Source organism: Diceros bicornis, chromosome 34, assembly GCF_020826845.1.
Source record: "Diceros bicornis minor isolate mBicDic1 chromosome 34, mDicBic1.mat.cur, whole genome shotgun sequence".
NCBI classification, from domain to species: domain Eukaryota; kingdom Metazoa; phylum Chordata; class Mammalia; order Perissodactyla; family Rhinocerotidae; genus Diceros; species Diceros bicornis.
This window is the reverse complement of record NC_080773.1, coordinates 37,192,841-37,212,918: the sequence shown is the minus strand read 5'-3', so window position 1 is coordinate 37,212,918 and position 20,078 is coordinate 37,192,841. Positions and strand designations below refer to the sequence as shown.

General features: G+C 43.2%; 1 protein-coding gene across 1 annotated transcript; it reads right to left on the bottom strand.

Annotated features, from left to right (window-relative positions):
* Positions 1-989: 989 nt before the first annotated feature.
* Positions 990-18,341, bottom strand: LOC131397534 (zinc finger protein 671-like). Its single transcript, XM_058530582.1, has 4 exons — positions 18,034-18,341; positions 7,789-7,915; positions 7,139-7,261; positions 990-6,512 (listed from the first exon to the last, which is right to left on the bottom strand). The coding sequence occupies exons 1-4, from the start codon at positions 18,064-18,066 to the stop codon at positions 5,254-5,256; spliced, it is 1,542 nt and encodes a 513-aa protein (XP_058386565.1). The 5' UTR covers positions 18,067-18,341; the 3' UTR covers positions 990-5,253.
* Positions 18,342-20,078: the final 1,737 nt, after the last annotated feature.

The following is a 20,078-nucleotide window of genomic DNA, read 5'->3' as shown; positions in this document are numbered from 1 at the left end:
GTCAGAAAGATCCTTGTCAGGCAAGGATCTAGATTGCTATAGGAAATCTCCCAATTGTTACAAGTAGAAAATCAATTCACATTAAGACGACTCTGGACAAACACACAGAGTTGATTTTGGATGAGATCTGTGTATGGCCATATAAAAATATTTTTCATGATGGATAAAGGTGCAAAAATACAAAAGAAAAAAAATTTCACCAACATTTTAGGGAACATTTCCATGTGAAGAACATTTTTTTCTTCCCAAAATTCACTGATTAATCAGTATTGGATGGTGAAATATGGGGGCTTTTTCAAATTGAGAAGGAAGAAAACTACCACGCTGGACATTCCCTTATCGAGTCTTCATCTTCTGAGCAGAGTCCCCTCAGCAGTGCAGAAATAATAGCTGTAAGATGTATTTAAATTTCCATGATTGAGAACTAAAATTGTTGTACACTTGAGAAACACTATAGAACCACAGGAAATCTTTTTTTTAACTTTATTATTTTTTTGTTTTTGCTGAGGAATATTGGCCCTGAGCTAACATCTGTTGCCAATTTTCCTCTTTTTGCTAACAAAGATTAGCCCTGAGCCAAAAACTGTGCCATCTTCCTCTATTTTGTATATGTGACACCACCACAGCATGGCTTGATGAGTGGTGTGTAGGTCCACACCTTGCATCTGAAACTGAGAACCCCAGGCCACAGAAGCAGAGCCTGAGCACTTAACCACTATGCCACTGGGCCAGTCCCCCACATGAAATATTATCAGAATCAATTATGTAGTTTATAATCATCACATATGCCAGGTAGTCAAAATTTTCCCTATTCATAAGTAACATCCTCCTTAAATCTATAAGGAAAAATATATAAATAAAACACAAGTAAAATGGTGCAATATTAAAATTAAGAAGTATGAGGAAAATGCTAAAAAAACTAAAAATCTCATTTAATTCATAAAATCCATTTTAAATAATAACAGAAAATTGTTGCCTTAGAGGAGGTTTTCCATTTATAATAACAATTCACAAAAGTATCTTATTGAATAAAGTTCCAATACAAATATAAACATTTCTGAAGTTCCTGTACTAGTAACAAAAGTACACAAACTTTTAAATAAGTTAACTAACAAATCAGTTTGATGAAAATAATTGCATTACAATATATAAAATATTATTACCACATATTGTTATTGGTGAAAACAAAAAAAGAATAGAACAAGGAGCCTGAAACAATCCATGTTTGCTGTTAGATCCCTAGGAGAAGTTTATAGGAGCTCATATATAATAAAAGTAGATGATGAATTTGTTGGGAGAAATAGTTTAACATAAATTACTAAATATTGAAATATTGGAGATTTAGTTAAAAACTCATAGCAAACATTTCTAGCTTTAATCTTAGAGAAAAATAAATAAGTACTAGACATAAAGAATGACAAAACTCTTAGATAAAAATATTGCAGTATGTCTTCATAATTTTATCTTAGCAAAATATTACTAAGCATGAACCAAACCAGAGAGCACAACACTTTTTTAATAGATGCATTCATAAAAATTAAAAATTACTTAAAAATGAAAGACACATGAAAAAAATAAAACATTTAAGTACATAGAACATAAAATAAGAGATGATAATCTGAGTACTTTTTTGGCAATGTTTCTGAACAGGCAATTCTTAGAGAAAAGAAGCCATAAATTATAAAATATTTTTCTCACAAACACCAGAAAAATGCAAAACTAATTGAAAATGACATTGAATTTCCCAAATATGCACTTAGCCTTCTGATTAAATATTAGTTTATGGCCGATTTACACTTATACAAAATTTATATCATCTTTTTTTAGTAAAAACAATAATTAGTCAAGCATGACTTGCAATTTGGAGTTTCAAAGTGTGGCCTGCAAATGTAAAGTAGTGTGGAAAAACCATCCACAGTGCCAAATACATAAAATTTTATATATCTTTTCTAATCTTGTTTTACAAGTCACGTCTTTACACAGTAGGTTTTTTGAGAACTTTTTTTTTCATATTTTTCACAATGAGGGTTCAATTCAGGATTAAGTCAATAATTCCTGTTTTCATTTTGCAATTCAGTAAGCAAAATGAAATAAAGAGAGCAGTTAACACCAAAGTACAAAAGAGATACCTCACTCTCGGTAAACAAACTACTGGGCTGGTGATAACCGGTGATATCCCACCCTCGATGACCACTGACACCCTATGGTCACTGATAATTAGTAAAGTTCCACCAAGATAATGGGGAGGGGAAATTCACTCAACAGGAAGTCAATCAGAGGTGAGTTAAGAGAGATATTAGTGAATATTTGAAAATGAACGAAGATACTCATTAATAGTTCTGGTATCAATTTCAACATGGGGAGGAATTTTCCAACACATCCACGCAATTTTCTGGAAACTAGCTCGCTGTCTCAAAATTCACCTCAATTCTGACACCACCTACCTGGAGATAGCAACAGATTCCACAGGTTAAGGGTTCAGTCCCACAAAACTGCCCCCCCCTTCAGACGTCAGTCACAAGCCCAGGTTGTTACCAGCACTTCTGTCCAACTGGCTACAGATGTTTCCCATGACCCCCTCCTTGGGTTTGATTAATTTGCTAGAATGGCTCACATCTGAATGACCAAATATGTATTTCTTATAAACCACAATATCACATTCATCCATTGTAAAGTGTTCCTTCCAGGTGGGGACATGGATGCAGGTGAGGAGTGTGTCAGAGTGATTATTCACCTAAAATTTACATATCTATAAATCTGTTCAAAAATTTCACAAGGAAATTTATAATTTTTAAAACACAACTTAATGATACAACTCAATAAAGATGGAGGAAAAAATTTTGAACAAACACTTCAAAATGTAATAATATATACGTTTCATGCTGGTTTCAAATACTCCCCAAATTGCTTTATAAATTCAATGCAATGCCAAGGAAAACCCAGCAAGTTGTGTGTGAGAGAGAGAAAATTGACAAACTGATTGTAAAATTATAGGGGCATCAAAGGGCCCAAAATTTTCAAGACAACTCTGAAGAGGAAAAAATCAGGAAGCTGATTCACAAGCAGGTCACACCATGTCATTGTAAGACCACATAAATTAAGATCGAAGTTGCAGCACAAAGGCAAATAGAGCAAGAGAATAGAATAGCGTCCCAATACAGATTAACACCTATACGGTCATTTGATTTGTAAAAAAGATGACACTGAAGTGCAGTGGGTAAAGGACATTTTTTTCAATAATTGGTGCTGGGACAACAGAATATCCATACGGGAAAAATGACTCCTACCTTCTTTTATCTGATATTGTAAAGTGGAAGCATGTAAATTTGCCCTTCAGCCAATATAGATTGGACATGCCAAACGAAAACCAGTAATATTGCCTGAACCCACATAGGTTGTGAATATGAAACAGTATAGATACCTGGTGGACAGAGATTAATTCTTTAATGACATGTTAAAAGCTGGAGTGCTGGTGGCATCCAATAGCTCTACAATTCTCTCTACAATAGCCTCATGTGGAATCCAGATTGGGGCTTATGGCAAAAGCCTGTGACCCCCACCAAGGGGCTACCACTGGGATGTTAGACCAGAAAATTTCTGTTTGAGATACAATTACTAGCTGGCTATTGAGATTTAATGGAGACTTTCCCTAATATTGAAGAACATAAGATAATCCTGAGACCTGACATTATCCCCATGAGTCAGGTGACGTTAGAGAAACACTCTAATAAGGCAGGCAGTGCCCAGAAGTGTTTCCTGATAAAATGAAAATGGTTTGTGCAGAAATATGCTACTAGGGGAACACAAGAAGGTAGTCATCGTATTCACAAGCAGGTAGCCTCTTTTCCCTTAAGGCAGAGTTTGGAAACACGCGGAGCTTCTGGATCCTATGATCATGTGGGTGGTGCCTATGCCCACACGTTATCAGCTCTACCTCTGGAGGAGCTGGAGACTAAGGTCAGCTACATGGTGGTCAGACACATCTGCATGACCCTCAATGAAAACTCTGGACACCAAGGCTCGGTGAGCTTTCCTGGTTGGCAATACTCCACATGTATCATCACACAGTTACTGAGGGATATCAGTGCTGTCCACATGACTCCATTGGAGACAACTGGAGAGTCAGTGCCTGGTCTCTCATAGACTCTACCCTATGGGCCTTTCTCTGTTGATGATTTTAATCTGAATCTTTTGCTGTCATACACTGTAATCACGAACATAACAGCTTTGCTGAGTTCTGTGCAGTCTTCTAGTGAAGTACTGAACCTGAGAGCAGTCTTGGAGACTTCCTGAACTGCACCATACATTTCACTTTATTTTCTAGTTGTGGACTTGCAAGAAGGAAACCTGGACATTTTAAAATTGTCCCAGATTTGGACAGTGTCCTTAAAGCTGTAGCCTCTCTGCTTTTTTGTGTGTGTCAATATTATTGAGAATCCTGTTTCTGAAGGCAAGAATATTGTCAGGCACATGTTGCACTTTTCCTGTCACAGCCTGGACAGGCTCTGGTTCCTTTTATTGGAGAATGGTATTTGTAAATAAACAATTGAGCACTAGTTGTCCTCTTTTCTACTGCTAAGTCACTGACTGTTAGGTTCTTTCAGAGACAGAGAGAGGGAGAGGATATATACACATGTACACCTTTCTATATACATTGATTTCTATTATCTGTAACTACACCTACAAAGACATCACACATATCTTTGGACTTGTAAGCCTCCAAGAGCACTCTCCTTTAGGGCTTTTATTTAAATGCAAAGCATAGGCTACAGCTAGAGAAAGACAGGGCAATCCAGCATTGGGACTCAGAGAGACATCTGAGCAGAAGACCCTCAGGATCGTTATTCACAAATGGACATGCTTCATCTCTGGACTGACATACGCTGTGGGACTTTGCCAGATGGTAACAGCAAGATGGCTTCCACCACTGGCAAACGCACCTGGCAGTTTAGAATGTGCAACACAGCTCCTGAAAGCACCTCACACACTGGGCCCGAATAGGGAACCTCCCCAGGGTTCCTAAGTATCAGGTTCCATTTCTGAACGATGGCTCCCTCAAAATGCCTACTCTCAGAGCTTCCCTCTGGGGAGAGGTGTTAGGTCGAACAAGGAGACAGCACATTCTCTGTACTGCTAAGGCCTTTGTCCAGTGTGGACTTTCCAGTGCTGAATAAGGTTTGGTCTTTACATAAAGGCTTTCCTATGTCTGCTGCATTCAAAGTCATTGCTAGGAATTCTCAAATGCACAGTAAGTTAGGAGCGTTGGCTAAAGGATTTCCCACATTGCCTGTAGTCTGAAGGCTTTTCTCCAGTGTGAATCTTCTGGTGGAGAACAAGTGTGTGTTTGCGGTTGAACTCTTTCCCACAATCACTGCACACATAAGGCTGTTCTCCAGTATGCACTTTCCAGTGCCGGATAAGATTTGGCCTTTGGGTAAAGGCTTTCCCACATTTGCTGCACTCATAAGGCTTTTCTCCAGAGTGAACTTTTTGGTGCTGAATGAGTTTAGAGATGCAGCTAAAGGCTTTCCCACATCTGCTGCACTCATAGTCACTGCTATGGATTCTCCAATGTACATTAAGGTGGGAGCTCTGGCTAAAGGCTTTCCCACATTCACTGCACTCATAAGGCTTTTCTCCAGTGTGAGTTCTCTGGTGCAGGACAAGTGTGTGTTTGCGGTTGAACTCTTTCCCACACTCACTGCACACATAAGGCCTTGCTCCTGTGTGAACCTCCTGGTGTCTAATGAGGTTAGACTTACTGCTAAAGAATTTTCCACAATTACTGCATTGATAGAGCCTTTCACCTGTGTGAACTCGCCTGTGTTCAATAAGGCCAGAGATTTGTCTAAAGAATTTCCCACATTCGCTGCACTCGTAAGGCCTTTCTCCAGTGTGGATTGTGTGGTGTTTAAAAAGGTCACAGCTTTGGCTAAACAATTTCCCACATTGGCTGCACTCATAAGGCCTTTCTCCAGTGTGGATTCTTTGATGCCGAGTAAGAGTGTCTTTGCGGGTGAACACTTTCCCACATTCGTTGCACTTGTGATGCCTCTGTCCCACGTGAAGGGCTCCCCCCAGCTCAGTGCTCTTATGGGGCTTCATCCTGATGTGGTGGACCTGGTGCTGAAGAAGGCCAGAGGTAGCTGGAAAGTACATTCCGCCCTCAACATAGGTGTCGGGATTCTCTGACACACAGATTCTGCAGCTTTTCACAGGGTCCTTGCCCTTGTCCCTTCTGAAGGGTTTCTCTCCACTGTGCTGCTTCTGGTGCTGGTGAAGGTTTGCACTGAAGCAGAATTGCTTCCCACATGCCCCACACGTGTGTGGTTTCTCCTTGGCTTCTCCCCGCTGGTATTCAGTCAGATGTAAGATGTCTTTCAACATTGGGCCAGACATGTCACACGGGTGGGTCTTTAGAACTACCGTAGGCGTCCTCACTTGTGACACTCGTTCTAAAGAAACACTCTGCTCAGAGGATGCATCCTCATTCTCCACTCCACACCAACAACCTGAAAGCAGAGAAGTACTGATGAGGTGCATGTTGACTTTGGTGGAGGGGGAAAACTCATCGTAAATGTCTGACACAGCCAGGGATAAGTCCATGGGACTTGTCCGGGACAAGAGAGGCAGGTCAGGTTGAGGAAGGGGTTGCTATGCGTACCGGGCTCCCGAAAGTCACAGAATGGGAGAGGCATCCTCCTGAAGGCAAGGACGTGAGGATGGAATACAGTTAAATAGCTTCCAGTAGAACGTTGGCTATTGCAACAGGTGAATGCTATGCAGAACGGCATGTCCAGGCCCAGAAAAATCCAATTAAAAGTGAGTAGCTGGTGTTCAAGGACTATTTAATGATATATGCCCATCTCACAACTCATTAAGTGTAGGCTAATGTTGCAGAACAACGTAGACTGAGTAGTGGAGAGGAATAATAGGTGCAAGGTAGATACCAGAGAGATGGGAGATGGCAAGGGGCTAGAATTCAGACTGGAAATAAGGCTTAGTGCCAAGAATGGGGAAGGATAGGCAGAAACAGTGTGTGGCCACCGGCCTTGAAACCAAACACTGGTGTGAAGAGTCAATATTGCTGGTTTTGAACCCAACCCTGACATCATACCCTTCCCTGGTGTCCACTTACCAGGTCCAAGTCCCTTTTGAGCCTCTCTTTCTGTGGCTGGAGTCACAGCCACCTGGTCAGGCAACCAGGGCTCTTCCCCCTGCTCCAGTTGTGTAACTAAGTGTGATCTGGAGGATGCGATTCCTAACGGAAACACAGGACAGGTGAGCAGTCAGTACTGGTGCAGAGCAACCCACCCTATGACTGACCACAAGTAAAAAAACAAAAAAAATTACAAACAAGAACCTTGAAGGAAGATTCTGTAGCAACAGTCCAAAGGTCCTCACAAGTAGTGGTTATGTGAGTGCCTATAACTCTTGGTATAACTGAGTCCCAGAAAATGTCACCTGGAGGAAGGGGACAGAACCTTGGGCACAGAGGTGCCATAATTCTGGACAGATTCACCAGCCCAGAAAATGAGCAGGATTAACAGGATCCATTGGGCAAACCACATCTTGTGACCCTCAAGCCCTCAGCAACGTGGCTTCAGGACTGCTCGGTAAGAGGCGAGGACCCTCCATACAGCTTAGCCCTGGCACCCACGGCACCTACTCCAGGAAACCTGGCAAGGATCATGGCAGTGCCCATGAACTGACAGTGCTGTGCCCATGAAGGACAGAGCTGTCTATGGGGAAAAGGAAAAAGGTGATGGGCTGGTGTGAGGCCCTTACCCAGTGAGGTTAAAAGTGCAAAGTTCTCCAGCATCACATCCCGGTACAGGAGTCTCTGAGCATCATCAAGGAGAATCCATTCTTCCCAGGAAAAGTACACAAACACATCCTCAGAGATCACACAGCCCTGCAATGACATGGCTAGCAAGGTCCAGGAAAAGTCTCTTGACTGAGTATGCCCACACCATCCACTCACAACAACATCCTGCTCACCCACTTCCCCAGGTCCCAAGTCAGAGGAGATACCAGGCACTAGTACCATTGGTCCTTGCTTTCTCCTGATTACCCCAGTGATCACTGTGTCAGCCCATAGCAACAACAAGCAGGTTGGGAGACAGATGCCATTTAAGCTCTGAGCCTGGCACAGAAAGGCCTACTTCCTCTCCTGATAGCCATCTCCCCTGGGGTACACCAGATCATGCTGCCTAGAATAAACCTGGGCTCACTCTTCTCACTTAAGCCTCCAGTAACAGGGCCTTAGGACCATCAGTTCCCACTTCCTCCTCTCATGCACATTACTCCTTGGACCACATCTTTGGCTCCCTTCTACCACTCTTCTGGCCCACACCATAGACATCACCCTGGACTCCCCACATAGTGTGGAGAGAACACTTGGCAATACAATCAGGATTCCTATCTTGCCCCAAACCTCCAATGGCCCCAACTGCCAAGGAAAGCCCCCATTTCTGATTTGAAGGCCTCCCAATCTGCACCTTTTCCTTTTCTCAATCACAGGCACCCAGAACCACATGCATACTTTATGCACCCTCAGCCCTCTTCCATTTCTCTGCTACACATTGTATTAATTTCCTATCACCACTATAACAAATTATTACTAGCTTTGTGGCTTAAATCAACAAACATTTATCATCTTACAATTCTGGAAGTCATAAGCCCAAATTAGGCTTCACTAGGCTAAAGTTAAGATGTCAGCAGGATTGTATTCCCTCTGGCAGTTCTATGGAAGAATTTGTTTCCTTACCTTTGCCAGTTTTCTGAAGATCCCCTGCATTCCTTGACTCCTTGCCCCTTCTTCTATCCTCAAAGCTAGCAATCATATTACTCGGACCTGTTTCCTTCCTCAAATCTCCTTCTTTGACTCTATCCTCCTGCAACTACACTGGGCTCACTGGATAATCTGTCCATCTTAAGATCCTTAATTTAATCACACACATCAAGTTCCTTTTGCTATGAGAGGTAACACATCCAAAGGTTCCAGGGATTAGCACACAGCTATCTTTGTGAGGCCATTATTCTGCCTATCATACACACACTGTCCCTGTCCCCTCACGAGTCACAATCTTCTTATCTCCACCTAATCCTCTGAAAATTAATTTTACAACCAACCTCCCCATTTCAGTTGATAACTACTGCAAGGTGCAAAACGTCGGGTCATCTCTGACTCCCTTCCTTCCCTCTGTCACAATCCACTTCAGAAAATAAAATCAGCCCTAGTAAAGTAAGACTGAGAATACAACCTCACCTGCCACCTTCACAGCACTCACTCAGGCACAGCCCACCAATGCTCATTTGGACTATTACATCAGCCTCCTCCCTGGTTCCCTGTGTGCCCAGACATAAAGACAAAATTCTGACCCATAACCTCTGCAGCAACCAGCATGGGAAGCCAAACCACAATCACTGCAGCAACTCGACCAAAAAGGTCAGGACTCGGTGAAAACTACCATGTCCCCTAACTCCTGCACCTGCTTCCAATTTAGGGCCAATCAGCTTACCCTCTCCCCTGCGTGCCTTTGAGCCTCAGCCAAACACAAGTGATGGCGCCTGACTCCCTTGCTATAGCAGGGTCTGAATAAAGAATCTTTGCTTGTTCTTATTTGGGTGGGCTGCTTTAATTTCCACACCTGCCTCCACCATCACCCCCACCCCTTCCCAGTCTGTTCACTCTGTAGCCAGAGCAAGCCTGCTGAGACCCTGCTCCACATTCCCTGTGGCTCCCACCACCCTCAGGATAGAGGCCGCGCTCCTCAGCTCACCATTTCAGGCTTGAACCCTGTCCCTCTGCTGTCTCCACCAGAAAGGAAAGAGACCTACAGTTCATGGGATACAGCTCAGCCTCACCTCCAAGCATCTGGACATGCCTGGGATGCCTTTCACCCCTCATCACTATGGGTTCTACGAGGGAACCTCTCCATATAACTGCTGGCTTGGATCGAGTCTGCCTCCTCAGAGCCTACAGACACAATTTCAGAGACAGAGGAAAGCAAAGACATGTAATCCCACATATTGGGGAGGGTGAAGGTACAGCCATCAGCTTGGCCACCATCATTGGAGGTGATGGGCGAAAGGCACGGGAGCAACGGAAGTCGGCTGCTGCTGCATCTCCAGCCGCCTCTGTGCAGCGGGCACCACACGGCCCTGGAAGCCAACACACTAGATTAGTCTTATATCAGAGGGATGTGAAAGTACAGTAGCCAAGATGGCCACCATGAAGACACTCAAAGTCCTGCCCCAATGTGAACTGCTCCCAGGAAAGGCCCCCCTCCTGGGCCATCACTGGCTGAGAGCTGCCACCTCATGGTGCAGAACCTTCTGAGTACTGTAGTCACCACCAGGTGCAAAAGGGAAGCCCAGGTGGTCAGAAGGTAGAAGGCAAAGGAATCATTTATCGAGCATCTACTGTGTGCTGAGCCTGCCAGTTGATCCCCCAAGCGTCATCTTGTGCCTCACGTTGCCTCCTCAGTCTTCAGTAGATGCCCCACATCCTGAGCGTGATGCACCAGCCCTGGCTCTTTTGGAGGTTCGTGGCTATATATCCCGGCCTCCACCCTCCTAATCTGGGACCCCACGCAAGCATTTTCACCTCCGAGATATGAAACAAAAAATGAAGATAAAACCTCCTCAACCTCTGTGAAGTTATTTAAATGTTCCTCAAACATAAACGTCCATTCATTAAAATGGCAGAAAAAGTATCTACATCTTGGTGAAATTCTGCATAAAGCACTTAAAACTGCAAGGCACAGTTAGTGATGGATACACAGTCCTCATCATCACAAGTCTGGCCTCTCATGTACCCATGTTGGGGGACATAAGTCAAGCTTGCCTATTTGCAGAGTTAAGGGCAGTATCTGTCAAAATTCAAATACACATACCCCAGACCTACAGGTAGCCCTGACAGGAATGATTAAAAATTTTATAGGTTGGCACAGTGTGTACAATCTCTGCCACTTAAAATTATTTCAAGAAAAAAAATCACACATAAAAAATGATATAAATTTCAGGTAGTCTGAAGCACTAGGGATACGTTCTTCTAGGCAAGATAACTCAAGGTTTACAATTTAAGAAATATTTTTCCTCAAGAGTAAGTACAGCATAGAGTTGACATCATTTCAAACTTTGTGGCACAATTCTTCTATATCTTACTTTCAAATCCACAAACTTTGAACTTGGATTAGAACCAATCATGTGGTGTTTGGCTTCAAACTGGCAATGGAATCTACCACATGGCGTCTAGTGTCTGACTTCAGGGCCTGAGCTCTAGGGAGAAGCTTACCTGGGTTTGCAGCTAGTAACCTCATTACTGATTATGGTGCCTTGGGCAGGAAGCCTCACCTCTCCACACCTCAGTTTCCTCATTTCTGAAATGGGGAATTAATAGTATCCACAGCACATAATTGGAATTATTACATGCCATTCTCTGGTCATTCTCCCAACAGTGCTTCAAATCTGTCACGCTTTGGAAGACAGAAAGTGACTCCTGACCACCCAAATTCTCTTGACCTGCACCCTTGATTCAGAGGGTTCCAGGTGCTCACCTCCGGCAGGAACTGGAACCTCACCCACCCTGCCCTGCCCAACCGTCCTCGGGTAAACTGGTCCCAGGTTGATCTGTGTGGTCAATGGAAGCTCAGGCTGAATTCTCTTGACTCAGGTTCACCAGGGTCAGTCTCCAGTGGCACACCATCACTTGATACTGGAGACCAAAGGGAGTACAAAATCCTTGGAAGGGAGGAAAAGTGAAACCATCGAATTCTATGGAAAAGATCGCTCTGTTTATTTAGGTCATCTTTTTTTGTTGTTGTTACGAAGACCAGCCCTGAGCTAACATCCATTGCCAATCCTCCTCCTTTTGCTGAGGACGATTGGCCAACATCCGAGGGCTAACATCCGTGCCCATCTTCCTCTACTTTATATGGGACGCCGCAACAGCATTGTCTGACAAGCGGCACGTCGGTGCACGCCCGGAATCCGAACCTGTGAACCCCGGGCCGCTGAAGCGGAGCGCACACACTTAGCCTCTGCACCACTGGGCAGGCCCCTAGGTCATCTTTAATTTCTGTCAGCAGCAGTGTTTTGTAGATTTCAACCAAACTTCAAAGTTTTCAGTAATATTTAAACAATTTTGTAGTTTTCAATAAAATGCTTAGGAATGAATATAATGAAAGAATGTGCACATATTTCATTATATTCATTCCTAAGCATTTTATTTTTTGATGCGATAGTAGAGTTGATTTGTAAAATTTCATCATTCAATTTTTGTTTTCTATGTACTGTTGACATATAGACTACAGTTCATTTACATCTATATCTGTCTGTCTACCCTCCCAAACATGTTATTTATACATATATGTAAAGAGAGAGAGAGAACTTGTACATAGCACTTTGCTACAATCACTTAAGCCAGTGATTTTTCTTCTTTAGCCTGTTAATATGCTGGATAACATTCTTTATTTTTCTAATATTAAACCAGCCTGGCATCACTGAAATAAATCTGTTTTGGTCATGGCGTATAATTCTTTTTACATATTGCTGAATTTTATTTGCTAACTATTGTCTTAGTGCTATTTATGTCTATCTTCATCACGCTAGTTCTAGTAAAATTTTCAGATGCCTTAGAATTTTCTTTACATTATGTGTTCTGTAAAAACAGGTGTATTTTGTGTGTATTTCTAAAATTTAAATATTTGAATATTTTTTCATATGCCTAATAGCCACCTGGATTTCCTCTTCCATTGACTGTCCGATCCTATTTTAGCCATTTAGGTTGGAATCTTATTTCTTGTTCTAATTAATACTATTTCCTTGTATGGCCTATGTGTTGATCCCTTGGCATTTTTAGACACTGGAGATATCCTCTCTCTATCTTTCTTTCTTTTTTTTTTTTTTTGGCAAGGAAGATCAGCCCTGAGCTAACATCCATGCCAATACTTCTCTTTTTGCTGAGGAAGACTGGCCCTGGGCTAACATCTGTGCCCATCTTCCTCCACTTTTTATATGGGACGCCACCACAGCATGGCCTGACAAGCGGTGCGTTGGTGCGCACCCGGGATCGGAACCCGGGCCACCAGCAGCAGAGTGCATGCACTTAACCACTACGCCACAAGGCTGGCCTCCCTCTCAATCCTTCTTGACTCTAAATTTTGCCTGCCATGAGCTTTATGGAATAGAAGCCTACAATTCTAGAAATATATTTATCAGTTTTCCACGTAATATATTTTGCTTTTTAGTGATACATTTAAATTTGTTGTTGTTAGTACTGTGGAATTGATTCAGACTCCTAGTGAGCCTATGACAGCAGAGCGGAACTCTGCCCAGCCTTTTTGCACCATCCTCTCACCTTCCGACACTATATCAGACAAGGTTCCACTGATACTCATAGAGTTTTGATAGCCAATTTCTTCAGAAGTGGGTGGCCAGGTTCTTCTTCCTAGTCTGTCAGCTCCACTGAAACCTGTCTACCATGGGTGACCCGGCTGGTATTTAAAATACCAATGGCATAGTTTTCAGCATCACAGCAACATGCTGCTGCCACAGTGTGGCAACAGATGGGTGGCGTGGTTCCCTGATGGGGAAACAAACTTGAGCCGTGGAGGTGGGAACATGGAATCTTAACTACTAGATCACCAGGGCTAGTTGATTACATGTAAATTCCCCTTGCCTATTTCACAAAAATATGCTTCTAGTTTATCTTCTATTGGTTTTCCTTATTTCTTTACTCTTTGATAATTTAAGTGTTCTAAAAAATTTAAATGTCTGTGGATTTTCTAAGATACTTTAAAATTTCTAATTTAGTTTTCTTTACAGAATATAATCTGTATTACTTCAATTTTAAAACTGACTCAAATTTATTTTATGTACCAGCATTTGGTTTGTCTTGGTGAATGGAACATTCACCAAGTATACTTGAAAAGAACGTGTATTCTGCTGTATACATATCTACTGAATCAAGTTAGTTGATGATGTTGGCCATGCCTTCTACATCTTTACATTTTTTTCTGTCTATTCATTATTGAGAGGAAAGGATTTTGAAGGCCTGTTCTTAGGTACAAATACACTTAGCAGTTTTATATCTTCTTGATTAAATTACTTGTTTAATATTATAAAATGTCACTATATTATCTTTGATATTACTTTTCCTGAAGTTGATGTTTCCTTATATTAATATAACTACTCCAACCCTCTTATGGTTAGTATTCATGTCATATTTCATTCCATACCTTTTAGCTTATCTCTATTTTTGTAATTAAGGATCATTTATTATAGGCTGCATGGAGTTTGCCCATGCATTTAATACAGCCTGACAATCTCTTCTATAATTAAAATATGTAAAATATTTAAAGCAAAAAAACTGAACACAACTGTGGATAAAAATGTATAAATTACTCGCTCTTGTCTATCCTCTCAGAAAGGGACAAATAGGGGCCAGTCCCGTGGTGCAGCAGTTAAGTGCACACGCTCTGCTGCTGGCGGTCCGGGTTCAGATCCTAGGCGCGCACTGATGCACTGCTTGTCAGGTCATGCTGTGGCAGCGTCCCATATAAAGTAGAGGAAGATGGGCACGGATGTTAGCCCAGGGCCAGTCTTTCTCAGCAAAAAAAAGGGGGATTGGTGACAGATGTTAGCTCAGGGCTGATCTTCCTCACACAAAAAAAAGACAGAGACAAATAAAACAAAGAATAAGCGTACAGATGATATTAAAAATAGAATATTCAGAAGATACACATTCATCTTGGTTTTACACTGCTGAACATTTAAAAACTTACATTCACTAAAGGAAAAATGAAGCCACAATATAAATCACAAATTTTCTGAATTCTCTGTGAATATATGTATATTTATTTAGTAGAACAGTGTGATAATGTGATTTATAACAAGAAATACAGTCATGTGCCATATAACGACATTTCGGTCAACAATGGACCACATATACGACGGAGGTCCCATAAGATTAGTGCCATAGAGCTTAGGCGTGTAGTAGACTATACCACCTAGGTTTTTCTAAGTACACTCTATGATGTTCACACAATGATGAAACTGCCTAACGATGAATTTCTCAGAACATATACCCGTCATTAAGCGATGCACAACTGTACACATATTTAGTCTTTGTCCCTGCTTCTGGCACAGAGCTCCTAAAACTCTTGGTATTGCCTAAGTGATGAAAGCAATAAAGATGACTTTTGTTATGTTAAAGTGGTGGCTTTGGGAAAGCACCTAAGGATGACAGCCGGTTGTCAGGAGAACCAACCGTCTGACTGGAGGGTTGGAACTTTCAGCCCCTCTCCCCCATTTAGCTCAGTCACCAATGGCCAATGATTTAATCAATCACACCCATGTAATTAGGCCTCCCTAAGAACCCAGGAAGGGGGTCAGAGAGCTTCCAGGTTGGTGAACGAAGGGAGAGCAGTGCACCTGCAAGGCATGCAAGGTCTGCGCCCTTTCCCCATACCTTGTCCTATGAGAGCCTCCATATGGCTGTTCCTGAGTTACATCCTTTTATAATAAACTGTTAATCTAGTAAGTAAAACATTTCCCTGAGTTCTGAGCCACTCTAGCAAATTAATCGAACCCAAGGAGGGGATCGCTGGAACCTCCAATCTACAGCCGGTCTATCAGAAGGGCAGGTCACAACATGGGGTTGTGACTGGCATCTGAAAGGGGGAGGGGCAGTCTTACAGGACTGAGCCCTTAACCTGTGGGATCTGATGCTATCTCCTGGCAAACAGTGTCAGAATTGAGTTGAACTGTAGGACATCCAGCTGGTGTTGTAAAATTGCTTGGAAGTGTTGGAAAACTCACCCCTTCACACTAGAATTGGTGTGACCATAATCTTAAGCAGCCTTTCTCAAATAGGGTTCCATGAGAGAACTGGCTCCTACAGAAAATGATTTAAGTGAACATTGTCTTAAATACCCCAACGAAGGTACAAATCTAGGACCAGTCTAAATGTACAGAAAAATCAATTCACTACCTATAATGGACTCTTTAACACTTAATTCTCTCATAAAATCAATTTGATAGAGGATACAAAGTGAAAATAATCTAGGAATTTAGATAACGTTAACTTTTCCTGGCTGTTGTGTATCTCACGAAGGATACCAGAATATATCATCCCAAAATATGCCTCTTTGACATAAAAATTATTTTGAGCTAAAGGCAATTAAAAAACAGCAGACACAGAAAAAGCTTCCCCTTTTCTGCCTAAAGGCACGATATCAATTCTTGTCTTACTGGAGACAGATTCTTAGCCCAGAGACTGGCAGCAAAGGAATCTGCAAACAAACCGACAAACCGTACTCCATTGGTTTCCTCCTATATATTTACATTCCCACAATTTGCTGCCCTTGGAAGCCTAAAACTGCTTTTCTTCGTCCTGTCATTTCTCTACAAATTTATTGTTCTTTGTTGATGATGCTATGGAGGCTGGGATTCTAAGCCGTCACTTTGAGTTACTTTTGATTTAGGTTTCTCCTCTGTGATGTGTGCAGCACACGTTAATAAACTGTTTGTTTTTCTCTTGTTAATCTGTGTTTTTGTTAAAGAATCCCAGCTGAAAACCTAAGATAGGTAGAGGTAGGGTTTTGTCACCTCTACACTCATTAAAATCAAATAATACACAGGGAGTGTGAGCAGAAACATTTCCTGTGTCAGGACAACTTATATTAAAGGGATTCTTTGGTATGAACTTCCTGTGAGGCAAGATGCCCCCAATAAGCCTGTCCTTGGAAAATTTATTTAGTCAAAAACATAAGGAGACTGGGAAAATTTATCATAACGCATTTGAGGTATTTTGGGACTTTGGCAAGACTGAATGTAGTGGAATCACCCCTGGCACCGGAGTTGCTTTTCAGTGTGTGTTGTTCAAAACAGGTTGCTCAAAAGTGAGGGTGAGGTCATTAGGTGGTAGCAATTTGACAGTACCCCAACTTCGGTCGCCATCTTAGGCCTGGCTCCTCATGCTCTACAGCCTGCTTCTCATGCAGACACTGGACAGAACCCTTTCAAATGCCAGGACCTCTCCCTCTTCCCTCCGTTTCTGGAGGGACGTTGCAGGAATGCCTACCATTTTTCTCCTGCCTCCCAGCCACAGCCCTCCTCTCTCATCCAGGACCATTTAAAATAATGTCCTTAAGACTGCTCCCCCTAAATCTGCTCTCTAGGCCTGACTTAGTCCGGACCACTCTCCTCACCCCATAGACATCTCCATTCCAGCCCCCTCTCCAGAACCCCAGACCTTCCAGTCCAGCTGCCCATGGGACACTTGCACTGAGACATCTCAAAATCAACCGTGTCCAAAGTCAACTTCTGATCCCCCTGTAACCTCTTCCCTACGTTGACTTCCCGATTTCCATTTTCAAGATGTCCATGAAAAACAAAAAACAAAAACTAAAACCTTGGTTTTTCACTCCTTATCATCAATCACAGCCACATCTGATGCACCAGGAAATACTGTTGGTTCTTTTTTAAAATTCTATCCAGAATCTAATCACTTCTTCCCCCTCTCCTAGCACTATTCTGGTCCATTCACCATGAAAATATTGCTGGAGTCCACTGCAATCGAGCCACCTTACTGGTCTCCATGCATCCATCCTCATGTTCCCCTCCCCGACTTAATCTGTTTGGCCCTGCGCAAAATTCGGGATCCTTTTAAAATTCCCACTCAGATAAATCCTTTCTTCTATTCAAAACTCTTATGGCCCCCAGAGTCCTCAAAATGAAAGCACAACTCCTCACACTCTGCTCCATGCTGCTGATATGACATGCATCTCTCGAAAGCTTCTGGTTCAGTCCCACCTCGAATGCCTTTGCTTATGCCGGTCCCTCTTCCTGTTAACACTCCCCTCCACGTCATCACACTGGCTTTCAAAAATGAGACCCCAACCATAAACTCCCCACTGTTCTGCACACAGGGATCTAGACTGATAGACGTGAGCAGCGCCCGCACTCGGGGCTCTACGGCTGGGCTGGGCGAGGGCGCGGAGGGCGCGGAGCACGGGCACTGACCTGAGCCGGCTCTCTCTGCGCGGCCGCCGCCATCGGACTCTGCTGGCGGAACAGGACCGGACAGGCGGGCGTCTGAGTCCAGGACGCGGACACCGCCGACCCAAGCCCCGCCCCGGCCAAGCCTCGGATTCGCCTCCGTGCAGTAGGGACAACGCCTCCAAACGCGTTTTCCCTATTCCTCCCCCTCCGGCGCGACCAAACATTCCAAATCCCCAGGCGCCGCAGAACCTCACAAGAGCCTACGAAACGTCTGTTGCGGAGAGGACGCCGGAAGTCCCGCTCCCATATCCTCCGCACGCACGGAAGCGCCCCCCTCCCGGGCCTTCACTGGACGTGCCGGGGCGCACAGGTTTCTGGGTAATGTAGTTCTCGCTGAGCCAGCTGTCCAGAGGAGTGTTTCCCGGCCTGGGCTCCCGGGGAAAAGAGCGAGTGACGCCGGGAAGAGCGCGTCGGTAAATGGGACGGCCAGTCCCCACATATGGGGCGGGGCTTCGTTCCTCTTAAAGGGCCCGAACCCAGATTCCCTGGAGTGTAGTCTGCACCAATCACAGAAATGTTTGGAGACATTATTTCAGATGACACACCACACCATAAAGTCTCTGTGTGCACTCATACCTGGGAGCTAATGACTATTACCTTGTTGCTTTTTAAATACATATAGACTGAAGCTTCAGCATCAGTTTTATGAACTTCAGTTCTGGTTAGGGACAAGAGAAAAAAATCCAGACAGGGCCACGGAGTGGAAGAAAGAGGGACGTTGAGCTGCCTTGAAGCCAGTGGACAGATTTCCTCAGAAAACTTTTCTCATTCCTGTGTAATCAGTGATTGTATTCAATCCAGCAAGCAATACTGTTTTCTTCCAGATAATATTTCCTATCCATATCCCAAGATACATAGAATTGCTTTTAAGATTTGAGACCTGTCAGAAAAGGAGTGCGACCTTTTGAATGCCATTTCTTGCCTGGATTGTGTCTGTCATTGTCACAGTCGGAGTATAAGTCCAAAACGGGTCATATGCACCCTGAGACAAATGTTTGGGATACCAGGTCATCTCTTTGCTGTGAAGTGATTACCATTTCACCTGTTATTGTAGGTAGAGGTTTGCACAGGGAGTTGAGATTATCACTGGAAAAATTCTTGAGAGTTATTAATAATGATTCTATAGTTATTTGAAAAGAGTGGAGGAAATAGCTCTGGGGAAATAACTGTGACAGGTGTAAAAAGGTAAGAGCTCTGTAAAGTTTGAGCCTGAGTACTGAAGTATGAGAAGTGAGAGAATGAAGCTGAGCACGTTGCTGTATTGGAATCTTGACCACACTCAAAGCTTTGTCTACAAGTTGTGATTCTTTTTTCTTTCCTGAAAACACAGAGCAATTGGAGGGAGAGGTAAAGAGGATATTTAGGAAAGGTCAGAATGGTAAAAATCAAGAGCAAAGCTGTGCTGTCGTGGTAGTTCATTGCTCTAATGTATGTGCAATTGAGACAGGAACCAGCCTAATGAGACAGGGCCATCTGCAAGGCCCCTGGCCTAACAAGATAAGGCCATGAACCAATCGGCAAGCTAGGAGAATCAGAAAGAGACCACCAAGATCCACATTCTGCAGTTTCAGGACTTTTCTAGGCTTACGCATGTGCCCTAGCACCCAGGAGTCCACTGAAGGTGACCCTAGCCCCATTACCATACTAAAAATCACACCTAGGAGTGGAGAGCTAGCATGCTAATGATACATGCATCCCATGTAGTAGCATGCGACATGACAGTGCAGGCACAAGAAAAACCCCACGTTTACATGCCATGACAAGGCACTCCTCCCCAGCCTTTGCCTGATAAAAGCCCCACAATCCCACTCCCTAACGAGCCAGTCACCTGCCCCTTTCCTTTCTGCACCGGCTCCCTTGTGCCTCCCTTGTGCACAAGCTAATAAACTTTTACTTTCCTACTCTGGTTTGTTGTCTTTCTTGATTTCCATCTTGGGGGACAACAAGGACCCAATGTGCTGGTAACATACGTACAGGAGATGTCTTACGTTAATGATTTTTATCCT